At 42.8% G+C, this 16,592-nt stretch overlaps 1 protein-coding gene and 1 non-coding gene across 3 annotated transcripts in view; both read right to left on the reverse strand.

Moving 5' to 3' along the window:
• wdr44 (WD repeat domain 44) overlaps positions 1 to 16,592 on the reverse strand; it is a 104,949-nt gene that overhangs the window by 70,939 nt on the left and 17,418 nt on the right. For both annotated transcript variants that reach the window (XM_072505052.1, XM_072505051.1), the window contains exons 2-4: positions 12,835 to 12,865; positions 5,094 to 5,168; positions 1,200 to 1,875 (exon numbers count right to left, since the gene is read on the reverse strand). In XM_072505052.1, the coding sequence (XP_072361153.1) occupies positions 1,200 to 1,875; positions 5,094 to 5,168; positions 12,835 to 12,865 (782 nt within the window). The remainder of the gene's footprint in view (positions 1 to 1,199; positions 1,876 to 5,093; positions 5,169 to 12,834; positions 12,866 to 16,592) is intronic.
• LOC140422855 (U6 spliceosomal RNA) lies at positions 13,729 to 13,836 on the reverse strand. Its single transcript, XR_011947635.1, has one exon. It is a non-coding gene; the product is annotated as a U6 spliceosomal RNA (small nuclear RNA).

Consider the following 16,592-nt stretch of genomic DNA (forward strand, 5'->3'; position numbering starts at 1 on the left):
TCACTGTCCGTGTGGAGTTTGCACATTCTCCCAGTGTCTGCCTGGGTTTCACCCCCACAACCCAAAGATGTGCAGGTTAGGTGCACATGTGCACATCATTTCCAGGTTGGAAAAAAATAATTGGGTCCTCCAAATTTTTTTTTTTAAACAGTCAAGGCTGATAAAATCGGCATTGTAATGTCAGTGATGCAGCTCTAAAATAAATGGAAACTATATCTTTGGACATTCCTTGCAAAGCATTTTCAAAACTCTTTCCAGGCAGATAACAATGTACACACATCAAGGCATGGTGTAAAATTGGCACTGTTCGTATCAGAATCTTTGAATATTTTTGAGGTAGAGCCAGATAGATTCCTGATTACAGGTTATCGGAGGCAGGCAGGAATGTGGGGTTGAAGTTACAATCAGGTCAGCCATGATCTGATGGATCATGCTGAACTTGCATCCCAAGATCATGGGAACTTGCGTCCCAACTTATACCAATTTATTCCAGTTTGATTTATATCTTGTTCTAGGCTGTCTTCTAAGAAACATTTCTGCTGGCCTACTGGTAGTTGTGTGAGGATATGCTAGTTTGTGATTTAATGATAACTGATGCTTATTCCAATGTTTATATAGCATTTGTTTAACAAGATCACACGTAACAATTTTACTGTGCACTCTGCTGCTCTTTATGAAGTTGAATGATACTGTGCAATTCATGTGTTTTACCCTGTTCAGTCTCATGAAATTTAAAAATTCTTCTGAACAAAAAAAAAAGAAAAGGGGCAGCACGGTAGCCTTGTGGATAGCACAATTGCTTCACAGCTCCAGGGTCCCAGGTTCGATTCTGGCTTGGGTCACTGTCTGTGCGGAGTCTGCACATCCTCCCCGTGTGTGCGTGGGTTTCCTCTGGGTGCTCCGGTTTCCTCCCACAGTCCAAAGATGTGCGGGTTAGGTGGATTGGCCATGATAAATTGCCCTTACTGTCCAAAATTGCCCTTAGTGTTGGGTGGGGTTACTGGGTTATGGGGCTAGGGTGGCGGTGTTGACCTTGGGTAGGGTGCTCTTTCCAAGAGCCGGTGCAGACTCGATGGGCCGAATGGCCTCCTTCTGCTCTGTAAATTCTATGATCTTACTGAATGGCGGAGTAGGCTCCAGAGGCCGCGTGGCCTACTCCTGCTCCTAATTTGTATGTCTGTTAATAGCAGCTCACTTACCATCCAGACCTAAAGAACCTTGCAGCTCCAAAGTAGTTTCGTTCTTCTTCTTTCGAGGAGGCGGAGCAGGCCGTGCAGGTGGTGGTGGCCGTGGAGGAGGAACACTTGATCCTGGTGGTGGAGGTCGTAGTGGTGTGGGTTTCTTGGTGCTAGCTACTATATCAGGTTCTACGTTAATCTGCTTCGTTTGTTTTGAAGGTTGTGGCTCTTCAGGTGTTAGCACATCGTGCAGAGGGAGACAGTCTGCGGAAACATGTTCTAAAATGTCTGCTTTCTTGACCTCCTCAGCTCTATCTGATGACTGTTGTGAAAATGTACAAGAGTCTTCACTGCATTTTTCCAGACACAAACTACTAACAAACTCGGTTGATGGTGTATCCCCATCATTCAGTGACACTACTGAGAAAGATTCGAAAGATGGCAGAGTATCTGACAGGAGGTTTGCCTGCTCAATCTTTACATCGAAGCTGCTTTGCTCCGTCACGTCCTTTGGCTTTGCATGCAATGGCTGCTCAATGGTTAAAAGTCCAGAGATATTGGTGAACAGATCAGCTTCAGCTAATGCAGGAACTGCAACCTGATCTGCTTTTAAAACCTTCTCCTCTTCACCAGTGTCTGGGGATTCAGCTTTCAGCTGGTTCTTTTGCTGGTGCCACTCCTCTGCTTTCCCAAGAACCTGAGAAGAGTAAAAACCAAGGCAGAATTTATTGCAAGTTCAAAAGCACATTCACAAACATGAACCGGTTTCAATTTTTAAAACAAAAGGTCGCCAATTTTTGCTTTGACGACGAATAATGACTTGAATAATGCTACGGACACTGGACTTAATGAGAAAATTAGGTTCAAAACGTCTCCTTTAACTGGAGACAAAATTGGGAAATCCGGAAGCACCCAAACTCTAGTCGCGGCAATGAAGTCTGGTTGTTATAGGGTTAAGAAGCCCCAACAGAAACGTATTTAAATCAAAAGGCCGTTTTCAAATATGCACAGTAACTTGCAGAACGAGGTCAGCTCCTTTTTGAGAGAGAGAGAGAGAGAGAGAGAAGGCCGGTACGTGCGTGGAGGAACAAAGTAGCTGCTTCTAAGAGTTCATTTTCTGTTCAAAAGGAAAGGAACAGATCAGATGAGACTTTTGGAGATTTAAGGAACAAGGAGCTACCGTGGTGGACCTTGCTCATGGAAGTCAAATCTAGAAGACGTGGGCTGAGGGGAATAACTCTCAAAGGACAACCAAAGTTTCAAACTAGCGCAGCTGGGAGAAATGTGCCTGTTGGAGGACCATGAATAACTTCAAGACTTGCGTACACACAGTGAAAGGGGTATCTCGAGTACATAAGCTAGTTAATTTGAATGAAAATTTTGCTTCGGTTTGATCGATTAGTTACCTGTTAAGTATTGTTTGTTTTGTAGTGATTTTAGTTTGTTTGTAACAGTAAACGTCTTAAAATGTGAAATTTCGTCCAAAAGTTTTTTCTGTTGATCAGCTGCGAAATTCTTCTCTTTTTAAAAGTTTCAGTCTCCATGGGGATCATAATCATAATTGCACAGATACAGTGCCAGTAACTGCAGCATTTGAAGAAAAGAAAATATCCTAATTTCTGGGCTAACTTCTTCTGGATCATTACATCATTATGTTAATACAACATGGGTAATCTTATAAATGCAGATCAATGCTGTACCATACAAACAAATTTAGTATTCATTTTAAGTTTGCTTTTTAAAGCTAAATAGAAAACAGAACCAATTGGAGTTCTTTAATAGTTATCTTATGGAGAGGGCGTTATGGGTGCAGGTCACCCGGAAGACAGGGAAGATAGGAGATTCCCAAAACCTATTCCTTCAAGTTAGTCAGGCCTCAGTGAAAGCAAAGGCTGCTGAGCCCTTAAGACCATGTCTAGGTCTGGTTAGACAGGGGGAGGAGACAAGAATGGACAAGAGGAGTGTAGTTTGCAACGGGAGAAATCAGAGTTCACTGGAAATTTAAAAATTACAGAGGGAAAAGTTTGCAACCCTTTTAAGTATGTCCTGTAATCATTTGTATTACAGTACAAATGCTCTCTATTCGTAGAGGTCGAACAATACTTTTGAAGCACTGAAAAGCACATTTGCAAAAAAAGCGGTGCAGTAATGAGTGAATGTAGCACTGTCAGAAGTATTCTTTCAGATGAAACATTAAGATAAAAACCCACCAGCCCTCTGAAGAGGATGAAACAGGTCCCTCAGCACATTTCAAACAGTAAGGGAGCTCTCCCATTTATCCATCAACCATTATTAACTGGAGTTATCTGAACTTTATTTCATCACTATTTGAAGGAACGTTCCATGTTTTCACATTTCTGCCACACGTTAAAAGTATGTTGTTAGTTGTGAAGGGTTTTTAGAAACCTTCGTCATAAAAAATACCGGGACCATTGAAGGATATATTGGTATTGGACAAGGTGCTCAATTGATTTACGAGAATGACTGCTGGACTCCACTGGTTAAAATTACAAGGACAACAAACTATGGCTGTATTCCCTGGAATTCAGACAGTTCAAGGATGATTGGATTGAAGTTTTCAAATTATTAAAGGAAACAGATAGAAACTATTTCTGTCCAGGGCAAGTAGATTATCTGAAAATTAGAGACTGACCTTTCAGGAGGCAAGTTAGGAAAACATCTTTATCCACAAAAGGGTGGAAGAAACTTAGAACTCTTCAGCAAATGGAAACTGATGCTCAATAAGTGAATCGACAGATTTTGGTTAATCGAAGGTATGAGCTGTGCCAGCTTTTCAACTGGAGATATCTACTCAAATCCCCTTTCCCTACCCTCTCTCAATTCCTTTTTGACAAATACTTATACAATTCACTTTTTTACTACTTTATACTCTCATCTTCAACAGCCATTTGTGATAAAGCATTCAATTCCCGGTAACTGTGAAAATATTTATTTCCCACATTAGTTCCTTCTGCTGACAATTCCAAGTCTATACTTTCTTGCGACTGCCTGGGGAATGCATTTTGTAATGGTTTGCAGCAATGATTGGATGACTTACCTATTTTTGCTTTCAAAACTATTTGAAGACACATGTCTCAGTAAATGAGACAAGGTGAAACAACATAAGCAGGATAATTTCTTCATTTTTTAAACATGTGGTCCACACAAGATCCTTACTTTCTAAGTGACCCTGCTTATAGACACATTCAGCACGACAGAATGGTGCATTAAATGTTTTTTAGAATTCATTCATGAGATGTATCAATCGCTGGCTTGGCCAGCATTTATTGCCCACCCCTACTTGCCTTTGAGAAGGCTATAGTAAGCTGCCTTCTTGAACCGCTGCAGTTGGTGCATCTGCAGTGCTGTTCATGTGGGAGCGCCAGAATTTTGACCCAAGGACAGTGAAGGAACGGCGATATATTTCAAAGTCAGGATGGTGAGTGGCTTGGAAGCGAACTTCCAGATGGTGTTGTTCCCATGTATCTGCTGCCCTTATCTTTCTAGATGGTAGCCATCATGGGTTTGGAAGATTTTGCTGAAGGAGCCTTGGTCAGTTCCTACCATGCATCTTGCAGAGGGTACACACCGCTGCTACTGTTAGTCGGTGATGGAGGAAATGAACGTCTGTGCCAATCAAGCGGGCTGCTTTGTCCTGGATGGTGAGTGTTGCTAAAGCTGCACTCACGCAGGCAAGCTATGACTAAGACTGAAATGCAACAAAACAAAAAATAGACCAGTGCCAAACAAATTTATTAACTCCTGCGCATAAATCCTGCAGCTCAAATGGTCAATACACTGTGCCCATCAATGCAGTAAAATATTTGTTCACTTCTCATCATATAAGTTTGAACCATATATGTTATCGTAAAATTAGGAAAAATACCGTAATGATTTACAGACAAAATAACAAACCTCATTTTTCTCTTCATTACTCTGATCAAATGGAAAATCTTGATCGAGTTTCTGTGCTCTGTTGCCAGTTTTATCCTGTTAAGGAATAACAAAAAAAAAATTGAAGTACCATTCTACCATGCTGTCTCCAGAGATTTATTTATAAAATAGATACCAATTCTTCCTGCTCATCCTACAATATAATAACACATTGGGCATGATTCAGCTGCCATGCTGAGCCCAGAACGAATCTGAACGCGCCTGGTGAATAGCAGAGGGTCAAATATTGTGATTCACTCAGCCCACTCCCGATGGGAAGTTCAAGATAACGCCCAAAAATGGTGAGAATATCATTCACCCTCATTTGTGTTAATTTTAATCTTATTAATGAGATTGAAGTCGAATGCAGTGGCCTCCCGGGAATTACCCGGCACCCCAGCAGGGAGGTCGGGGATCGCCCCTGGTCCGGGTGGGTAAGGGGCTTTGCGTCTATTAGGCCTTCAAGTCATCTTTAAATATTGTGGAGACCCATAACAGGAGCAACCACAGCTGCAACCTCTCTGTCCTACCAGTCTCTTCCAGAACAGAGCTGTGGCTTCTATCGTGAAATTCAATTTCACTCCCTTTGACTGTGAGCAGCCTCTGCTGAAGGCTATTTCATATGAGGAGTTAGCCTTGTTAGTTGTGAGAGCACCTCCGCTCCTCAACTCTCAAGTGCCTTCTCGAGGGCACACTTGTCATGACTCAAAGGATACTTTGTGCATTGCATGTCAACCTTTGTTGCCTGAACAGTGTGCCTGAATTCTCGGACGCCAGCACCATCGAGACAGCTGCCAACAATCAAACACTAAAGAGCAGGGCTTTTGAACTGAGGATCTTCTTGCGGCCAAAGGATAGGTATGTCGATGAGCGGAGGGCAGCTGAGCACTGTCTCCCTAATGTTCACAGCAGAGGTCTGGAGTGTAGCGGCTTGATATGGTCACGGGTGAGTGTACAGGGTGAAGTTTGGCAGCACAACTTGCTCACGAGATAGCACTCAGAGAAGGTGGGACAGTCATGTTAAACAGTTGGGGGAGGCTTGGAGGATCCTGGGAAGAAGCACTAGGATTTAAGTTGGAGCTGGCTGTGCATACTGGAGAGCAATTGTGATTATTGCAGTTGTAGGTTTATGGGATTGATAACTCCAGACCGCACAGTGAGGAAATGTTGTTAGACTACAGGAAGTCAGAGGCATGAAATTACCCAACAAAAACATATGTAACAGTTAATACAATATGAGGAAACTTAAAATTTGAACCTTAGCTGAGCTCATCTCTTTAAAGTAAAGCACAACAACCTGGCTTCCTCTTGACACACTTGGCAACGTCACCAGCAGTCTATCTCATTAGTCTTTAGCCCATGAAGAAGGCCTGAATGTGTCTTTCTCCCCAGTGTAATTCACCCTATATTTCCCTCACCAGCACAACCTCCAACCCATCCCTCTCCACAACTTTAAACGTGTAACTTAATTTTCTGCAATTTTAGGCCCTCGTTAAAAGAATATTGCGCCAGAAGCAGGCCCCACCAACACAACTGGTCAATTAATCCTTTTACAAATAGTTTTCTTTTAAAAAGCTGTCCCATTATGCTGGTCTGCTGCAGATTTTGCATTCAGCAACATACAAATTGTCTTTGTCCAGAGACTCGCCAACACTATCTTCCTTGAAATGGGAACAATTCTATGTGCAATTCGCACCCAAAGCTGAAATATTATTTGTTTTAAAAGAACTTCCTTTCCACAGTCATCACCAAGTTGAGTGACAGTTAATGACATTTTCACCTCCTAAACACAGATAGAATGGACACAGCAAGACACAAAACGTTCACTTGAGCAGTAAAGGGAGCAAGCAAAAACAACTCATTCAAGACATATGGCAACAGCACCTCCGGTAATGGTTTCAATCATCCATGCGAGCTTGGATTGCTAGGACTGTTATGAACGTTGCATTCTCTGGAGAATGGGAAAGGAGGGAGCAAGAATACATTCAAAATGAAACACTCTTGCATGTGGAACCTGAACTGCATTGCCAGAGTGTAATATTACTGCAATAAGATAAATCACGTGATGCGATGCATGGAAAATCACATTTTGGGGAAAGAATGATGGAATTCTAAGTTGGAGTCAATAAATGCATTTAGCCAGCAGAATGTGTTTGTTACGCCATATATCAACGAGGTGATATGCAAATGAAACTTCTTAGCCAACATTATTCAATCTTAAGGGGACTTTTCATGGCCGCGAGGCAAACTATTTTGAAGAGGTACATGGTAACACGGATATATTGTTGATTTAAATACAGATTCAAGCAAATATTATTCAATCATCATATTTTGAATGAAATGTTGACGGCTATAGCTTCGATAGTGAAAATAACATTTTTCAAGGTTGCTCTGCTTCAGATCATTGTAGAATACAACATATTACAGTGCACTTACAACATCAAATGATGTGAAACAGCTTTGCTTCACAGCAACACTGCAATAGTATAGTAACAATTCTTAGAATTAACACTCCACTTTGCTTCCAAGCCAATTCAGATCCTAACACTGAATCCTTCAGACAGAATCCAGCATTGGTGGAAAGGAAATCTATTGAGCCTCTTAACAATTTAAAATCAACTCACGAAAATAAAAAATCATCTCTCCTTTCGGAACAAAAATCGATTTTAAATACTCAGGCTTCACAATCCATTCAACTCAGAAGTCAAAGAACTGTGAAAAATTATAGCATCAAGTCCTGCATCTATTTGCACATTTCTCAAAAGGTTAAACATTACAGTTGATTTTTATTCAGCGAGTTGTTGTATGGGAATCTGGAAGGTGAGTGGAAGGAAGTTCTATGACAACTTTTAAAAAGCAAATCAGACGAATATTTGAACAAAAAGAGGCTTGCAGAGCGAAGAGGAAATTGCAGAGGAGTGGACTTAATTGGCTAATTCTTTCAAAGAGCAGGTCGAAACATGTTGGGCTGTATCAGCTCGATTGTTAATTCACACTTCATGGAATTACAAATAAGTACCAAGTTTTCTCTCACTGTATGCAGCAAGGTCTGTCAGCATTAAGCTCTTGTGTGCCTTTTGATGAGTACATCACATTTTTTTAATAAGTTCATGATAAAATCTTATGAAAAATATTTCCATGAAACCCCAGAGTTTGCCATTGAAATTCCAAGAACAATCAACATCCGAAAATAGTTAATTTCAACACGCTAAAATAGTTAATTTCACATTCTTTTTCCCTCCTTCACCTTGTACTAAATGGCAGATTTAACACTTTAGGAATCAGTCATCTGTGACCGTGACATTTCTATCACAAGCAGAAGATTTAGATCGTAACAGATCTGCATACCAAGAACTGCTAAATTTGGTCAACTCAACACAACAGCTAACATCCTTTTTCCATTGTTAAGGTCTTTACATGGCAGAACGAAAAGCAAAACAGTCATTTCAAAATTCCAAGTGACAAAATTAAAAATGTCGCAAAGTGCTTCAGAGAAGAATTGTCTTTTTGAATGCAAGTTTCATGTTGGCAAATGTGATAGCTGTTGCGCAGCACCATCAAATCATAAACAAAGATATAACCATGTTCTTGGTACTCATTGAAGTACGAGTGTTGGTTAGGACACCTATAAAACTGCCTCCTGTTTCAACAGCATAATAGGATCTTTAACATTATGAACAGGAAAGGCCAGTTGTCGTGGTCCATGTAGGTACCAACGACACAGGTAGAACAAGGACAGAGGTTCTGTTAAGGGAGTATGAACAGCTAGGAGCTAAATTAAAAAGGTATTTAATCCCCAGATTACCACCTGAGTCACAAGCTAATTGGCACAGGATCAAGAGTAAGGAGGTAAATGCGTGGCTCAAAGATTGGTGTGGGAGTAATGGGTTTGAATTCTTGGGACATTGGTACCAGTACAGGGAAAGAGGGGACCTGTTCCAATGGGACAGCCTTCTACTGAATCATGCTGGGACCAGAATCCTAGGGCTGTAGATAGGGCTTTAAACTAAATAGTGGAAGGGAGGGTTGGGGGGGGGGGGGGGGGGGGGGGGGGGGGGGGGGGCGTGGAGGAGAAAAGAGTTCAGTTGCATGGAGAATTAGAAAATCAAACTTAAAGGAGAAGGTAGAAGTGCAGGTTAATGACACGGACTTTAAACTAGTTAAAGGAGCCAAGGGCTCAGGAGAGGTTAGTAAAGTTTCCAGAACACGTCATAGACCAGAGAGCATAGAAGGTGGCAGAAATCTAACTTCAGGCAGAGCAAAAAAGGTGACAAGTATGAGAAGGGAGGTAGTCAATGCAGGAATGAGGGTGTTGTACCTAAATGTGCACAGTACACGGAACAAGGTAAATGAGCTTGTTGCGCACAATGAAATTGGCTGGTACAATGTTGTGGGCAACTCAGAGATGTGGCTGCAAGTGGATCAGAGCTGGTATCTAAACATCCAAGGATATATGTCCTATCTAAAGGACAGACAGGTGGGCAGAGAGGACGGGATCGTATTACTAGTAAGGAATGTAGCATAGTGGTTAGCACTATGGATTCACAGCGCTAGAGTCCCAGGTTCAATTCCCGACTTGGGGCACTGTCTGTGCGGAGTCTGCACGTTCTACCCGTGTCTGCGTGGGTTTCCTCCGGGTGCTGCGGTTTCTTCCCACAAGTCCCGAAAGACGTGATATTAGGAAATTTTGACATTCTGAATTCTCCCTCTGTGTACCCGAACAGGCGCCGGAATGTGGTGATTAGGGGCTTTTCACATTAACTTAATTGCAGTGTTAATTTAAGCCTACTTGTGGCAATGATAAAGATTATTATTATTATTAATTAAATCGATAGCAAGAAGTGGTATAGGCATAGAATCTGTGTGGGTAGAGTTGAGGAATCACAAAGAAAAAAAGCTGATGGGAGTTATGTACAGGCCGCCTCGCAGTAGTCAAGATGTGGCAAAGAAAATAAATCAGGAGACAGAAAAGGCACATAAAGGCAGTATTACAATAATCATGGGGGACTTCAAAATGCAGGTGGACTAGGAAAATCAGGTTGGTGGTGGATCCCAAGAAAAGGAATTTGCAGAATATCTAAGAGATGTTTTTTGGAGCAGCCTGTGACAGAGACCACCCAGGGAACAAGCAATTCTGGATTTGGTGATATGTAATGAGGCAGACTTGTTTAGGGAACTCAAGGTGAAGGAACCCTTAAGGGGCAGTGACCACAATATGATAGAATTTACCCTACAGTTTGATGGGGAAAAGCTGGAATCAGATGTATTACAATTGAATAAAGATAACTACAAAGACATGAGGGAGGAGCTAGCCACACTTGATCGGAAAGGGAGCCTAGCAGGGAAGTCAGTGGAACAGCAATGGCAGGAGTTTTGGGGGGTTATTCGGGAGGCGCAACAGAAATTCATCCCAAGGAAGAGGAAACATGCTCAGAGCAGGGCATCCCTGGCTGATGACGGAAGTCAAGGACAGCATAAAAGCAAAAGAAAAAGCAGAAAAGTGGTAAGGATTAGTGGGAAGTCAGAGGATTGGGATGCCTTTAAAAGCGAGCAGGGGACAACTAAAAAAGCAATAGGGGGGGGGGGGGGGGGGGGGGGAGAGATGAAATAGGAGTGTGAGCTAGCTAGTAAAATAAAAGAGGATAGCAAGAGTTTTTTTTAAAAAAAATACGTAAAACGCTAAGAGAGAGGCAAGAATAGCCATCGGACCACTGGGAAGCGTGGCTGGAGTAGTAATAGGAAACAAAGAAATGGCAGAGGAACTGAATAGTTCCTTTGCATGAATCTTCACGGTTGAAGATACCAGTGAGATACCAGAACTCCAGGAGAATCAGGGGGCAGAGGTGAGTGTAGTGGTCATCACTAAGGAGAAGGTTCTGGGGAAACTGAAAGGTCTGAAGGTGGATAAATCACCAGAACCGATGGACCACACACTAGGTTTCTAAAGGAGATAGCTGAGGAGATTGTGGAGGCATTGGTGGTGATCTTTCAAGGAATTGCTGGAGGCAGGGAGGGTCAGGCTAATGTAACACCCCTGTTTAAGAAGGAAAAGAGGTAGAAGATGGGAAATTATACACTGGTTGGCCGGACAATGGTCATTGGTAAAATTTGAGAGTCCATTATTAAAGATGTGGAGTACTTGGAAGTGCGTGACAAAATAAGACTGAGTCAGCACGGCTTCGTCAAGGGGAGGTCATGTCTGACAAATCTGTTAGAGTTCTTTGAGGAGGTAATAAGGAAGTTAGACAAAGGAGAATCAGTGGACGTGATAAATTTAGATTTCCACAAGCCCTCTGACAAGGTGCCCTATAGGAGGCTGTTAACGAAGTTAATAGCCCATGATGTTAAGGCTAAGATACTGGCATGGATAGAGGATTAGCTGACTGGCAGAAGGCAGAGAGTGGGGAAAAAGGGGTCTTTTTCAGGATGGTGGCTGGTGACTTGGGATCACAATTTTTAACACTGAACATCAACAATCCGGAAGAAGAAACCAAGGGCATTGTTGCTAAGTTTGCAGATGATACAAAGATCTGCAGAGGGACAGGTAGTATTGAGGAAACAGGAGGTCTGCAAAAGACTTGGACAGGCTAGGTGAGTGGGCAAAGAAGTGGCGGATGGAATACGATGTGGAAAAGTGTGAGGTTATGCACTTTAGTAGGAAGAATGAAGGCATAGACTATTTTCTAAATGGGGAAATGCTTCGGAAATCAGAAGCACAAAGGGACTTATGAGTTCTAGTTCAAGATTCTCCTCAGGTTAACGTGCAGGTTCAGTCAACAGTTAGGAAGGCAAATGCAATGCTCGCATTCAAATCGACAGGGGTAGAATACAAGTGTAGGGATATACTTCTGAGGCCATACCAGGCTCTGGTCAGGCCCCAATTGGAGCATTGTGAGCATCCCTCTCAATTTAGAAGGATGAGGGGGGGATCTTTTTGAAACTTACAGGATACTGAGAGGCCTGGATAGAGTGGACGTGAAGAGGATGTTTCCAAGCATCGGAAAAACTAGAAACCGTGGGCACAGCCTCAGGCTGAAGGGACGATCCCTTTAAAATTGAGTTGAAGAGGAATTTCTTCAGCCAGAGGGTGGTGAATCTGTGGAATTCTTTGCCGCAGAAGGCTGAGGAGGCCAAATCACTTAGTGTCTTTAAGACAGAGATGGATAGGTTCTTGATTAATAAGGGGATCAGGAGTTAGGGGGAGAAGGCAGGAGAATGAGAAAAATATCAGCCATGATTCAATAACGGAGCAGACTCGTTGGGCACTACTAACAATGCAGCGCTCCCTCAGCACAATAATTAACTGTTAGCATTGATTATGTGCTCAGCTCCTTGTCTGCAGCATGCACATACAAGGCAGGAATCCAATAAAGCATGCCAATCCAGCACGTTATCAGAAAAACTGTACTATTAATCTCAGGTCAGGTTTCATGTGTAGCATTATCTACATTGCCAAGCCTATGTGCTTAAACTACAATTTTCTGTCTGCTTAAACTACAATTTGCTGTCAGCAAGTAGTTTCCCCCATCATACACCAACAGACACGGTACTTGGGACAAAGCTAAATGAAACAGCAATGTAGAACTGCACGTTAACTCTGACATGGATTAGACTTTCTCTTCCCTCCACCCCCGAACACCCAGATTAGTAGAACATGGGTGGGTACTGGAACTATAATCCTCCCACCCAACATTGTTGTATTTTGTAGATCTACAGTGCCTACCTTTGAGGAGGTAATGATCTTTGCTGGTGATCTAGAAGGGAAAAGAGACACATGTTATTCTGTTAGGGTAATTGGCAAGAGATATTTTAACATTATAGCTCATGACAACTAGCACCATTATATCACTCAGAAACTACAAAGCAGACAGAATACTTTTGGTAAAGAAAAAATGTTTTGACTTTGCAAAGGCAGGTGAATTGGAAGAGCTATATCGCCAGATCAGTTGAATCACACATGTCAAGTGAAATTGAAGCTGCCACTTGTGAAGTTGAGGAGAATGGCTCGCAAATAGCCCATTAATTTCACAAATTACCCAACAGTGGAATTATTGAAAGTTTACAAATTAGGACCCGCAAAATGATTTCAGGATGAACATCAATCAATACTCGGATTCAAATTGTGCTTCAGTTCAGTTCCGGTGAGTAGAAGGTACACAAGTCACATGTAGTGAAATTGACAGGATCTTCAGTGATTACTTACAACAGACCATTCATTGTCAGCCTTGTTCACATAGAAAATATTCCACTTCAGATAAGGTCACCTGAAGAATGAGGTAGGTCAGTCCATTTAACTTATACTTACCACCAGAACATTCAACTAATTTTTTTTATTGGTTTATATTTTTGTCACTACTGCTCTTTCTTGGTCTTCGGTTTTTGACACCTCCTGACAGTCAGTCTGAACTTGCACTGAACTCCCATAGTTCCATTGGCTGCTTTCCCACTTGACAGAGAGCTGACTGATGGCGATTTAACCTGAGGGTCACTGCACCTCATGCGAGGTCGAGAAGGTGGGGCCTTCATGAATAACCTCAGCCAATATAGGAATTGAACCCATGCTGTCGGCGTCGATTCAGCCAGCCAGCCAACTTAGCTCACCGACCCCCCCCAAGAAAGAAATATGGAACACTTCACAAATTTGCGTGTCATCCTTGCGCAGGGGCCATGCTCATCCCCCTCTGTATCGCTCCAATTTTAGGATGTGTGCTGCCAAAGCGAGCACTAAAAAGCATGAAATGAAAGTCACCATAGACTCAGTGGACCATAGGCTGCTCTTCCCTTTGAGAGAGAGCTGACTGGTGGTGATTTAGCCAGAGGGTCACACCACACCTCAGGCGAAGTACAAGGTTGAGAAGGTTTCAGGGTAACCTCAGCTGGTACGGGAATTGAAGCTGCACTGTTGCCTTCACTCCACATCATGAACCAGTCATCCAGCCAAGTCAACACTTTCCTTACAATTGCAGTTTTAACTTGAAATTATGCATTTGTTCTCGGTATCTTTATGTCTCAAGGGTTTTGTAATTTAGCGCCAATGTCAAGGCCGACAAATCTGAGGGTTTTGTTTTTCATTCCTGATCCTATCATCTGATTCTAGAAATTAGCCATGGGGCTCTCAATGTTGATTCTGAACAGGGATGTTTGTGCCTTCATCAGAATTAAATGCACTAAGGGTGCTACAGCGGTGTAGTGGTTAGCACTGCTGCCTCATGGCACAGAGGACCTGGGGACGATCCCGGCCCCGGTCACTGTCTGTGTGGAGGTTGCACATTGTTCCTGTGGCTGCCTGGATGTCACCTCCACAACCCAAAGATGTGCAGGGTAGGTGGATTGATCACGCTAAATTGCCCCTTAATTGGAAAAAAAAAAGGAAAAAATAGTTAAATGTACTATTCAATGACCAGGCCAGATGGATTGATTGATTCGGACCTGGATTCCACAATAAATCACAATGACATTTTTGTCGTTCACCATTTACAGAGCAAGAGTTCCACCTAATCAGTTTTAAATCTACTGCCCCAAGATATTTAAGCCCTTCATCAAACCAGCTCCATATTAGTAAGTATATTTCCAGTTTCCTCCTAATGTGCAATGCCTTCAATTTCATCATGCTTGGATTTATCTATTTGCAAATTTTCTATTTTTTGTAGCTTTTTAAATTCATTCAAAGAACAAAGAAATGTACAGCACAGGAACAGGCCCTTCGGCCCTCCAAGCCCGTGCCGACCATGCTGCCCGACTAAACTACAATCTTCTACACTTCCTGGGTCCGTATCCCTCTATTCCCATCCTATTCATGTATTTGTCAAGATGCCCCTTAAATGTCACTATCGTCCCTGCTTCCACCACCTCCTCCGGTAGCGAGTTCCAGGCACACACTACCCTCTGCGTAAAAAAACTTGCCTCGTACATCTACTCTAAACCTTGCCCCTCTCACCTTAAACCTGTGCACCCTAGTAATTGACCCCTCTACCCTGGGGAAAATCCTCTGACTATCCACTCTGTCTATGCCCCTCATAATTTTGTATACCTCTATCAGGTCTCCCCTCAACCTCCTTCGTTCCAGTGAGAACAAACCGAGTTTATTCAACCGCTCCTCATAGCTAATGCCCTCCATACCAGGCAACATTCTGGTAAATCTCTTCTGCACCCTCTCTAAAGCCTCCACATCCTTCTGGTAGTGTGGCGACCAGAATTGAACACGATACTCCAAGTGTGGCCTAACTAAGGTTCTACACAGCTGCAACATGACTTGCCAATTCATATACTCAATGCCCTGGCCAATGAAGGCAAGCATGCCGTATGCCTTCTTGACTACCTTCGCCAACTGTGTTGCCCCTTTCAATGACCTGTGGACCTGTACTCCTAGATCTCTTTGACTTTCAATACTCTTGAGGGTTCTACCATTCACTGTATATTCCGTACCTGCATTAAACCTTCCAAAATGCATTACCTCACATTTGTCCGGATTAAACTCCATCTGCCATCTCTCCGCCCAAGTCTCCAAACAATCTAAATCCTGCTGTATCCTCTGACAGTCCTCATCGCTATCCGCAATTCCACCAACCTTTATGTCGTCTGCAAACTTACTAATCAGACCAGTTACATTTTCCTCCAAATCATTTATATATACTACAAACAGCAAAGGTCCCAGCACTGATCACTGTGGAACACCAATGGTCACAGCCCTCCAATTAGAAAAGCATCCTTCCATTGCTACTCTCTGCCTTCTATGGCCGAGCCAGTTCTGTATTCACCTTGCCAGCTCACCCCTGATCCCGTGTGACTTCACCTTTTGTACCAGTCTACCATGAGGGACCTTGTCAAAGGCCTTACTGAAGTCCATATAGACAACATCCACTGCCCTACCTGCATCAATCATCTTAGTGACCTCCTCGAAAAACTCTATCAAGTTAGTGAGACACGACCTTCCCTTCACAAAACCGTGCTGCCTCTCACTAATACGTCCATTTGCTTCCAAATGGGAGTAGATCCTGTCTCGAAGAATTCTCTCCAGTAATTTCCCTACCACTGAAGTAAGGCTCACCGGCCTGTAGTTTCCTGGATTATCCTTGCTACCCTTCTTAAACAGAGGAACAACACTGGCTATTCTCCAGTCCTCTGGGACATCCCCTGAAGACAGCGAGGATCCAAAGATTTCTGTCAAGGCCTCAGCAATTTTCTCTCCAGCCTCCTTCAGTATTCTGGGGTAGATCCCATCAAGCCCTGGGGACTTATATTTTTTAAGACGCCCAACACCTCGTCTTTTTGGATCTCAATGTGACCCAGGCTATCTACACACCCTTCTCCAGACACAACATCTACCAATTTCTTCTCTTTGGTGAATACTGATGCAAAGTATTCATTTAGTACCTCGCCCATTTCCTCTGGCTCCACACATAGATTCCCTTGCCTATCCTTCAGTGGGCCAACCCTTTCCCTGGCTACCCTCTTACTTTTTATGTACGTGTAAAAAGCCTT

This window comes from Scyliorhinus torazame, chromosome 5, assembly GCF_047496885.1.
Source record: "Scyliorhinus torazame isolate Kashiwa2021f chromosome 5, sScyTor2.1, whole genome shotgun sequence".
In the NCBI taxonomy this organism is placed as follows: domain Eukaryota; kingdom Metazoa; phylum Chordata; class Chondrichthyes; order Carcharhiniformes; family Scyliorhinidae; genus Scyliorhinus; species Scyliorhinus torazame.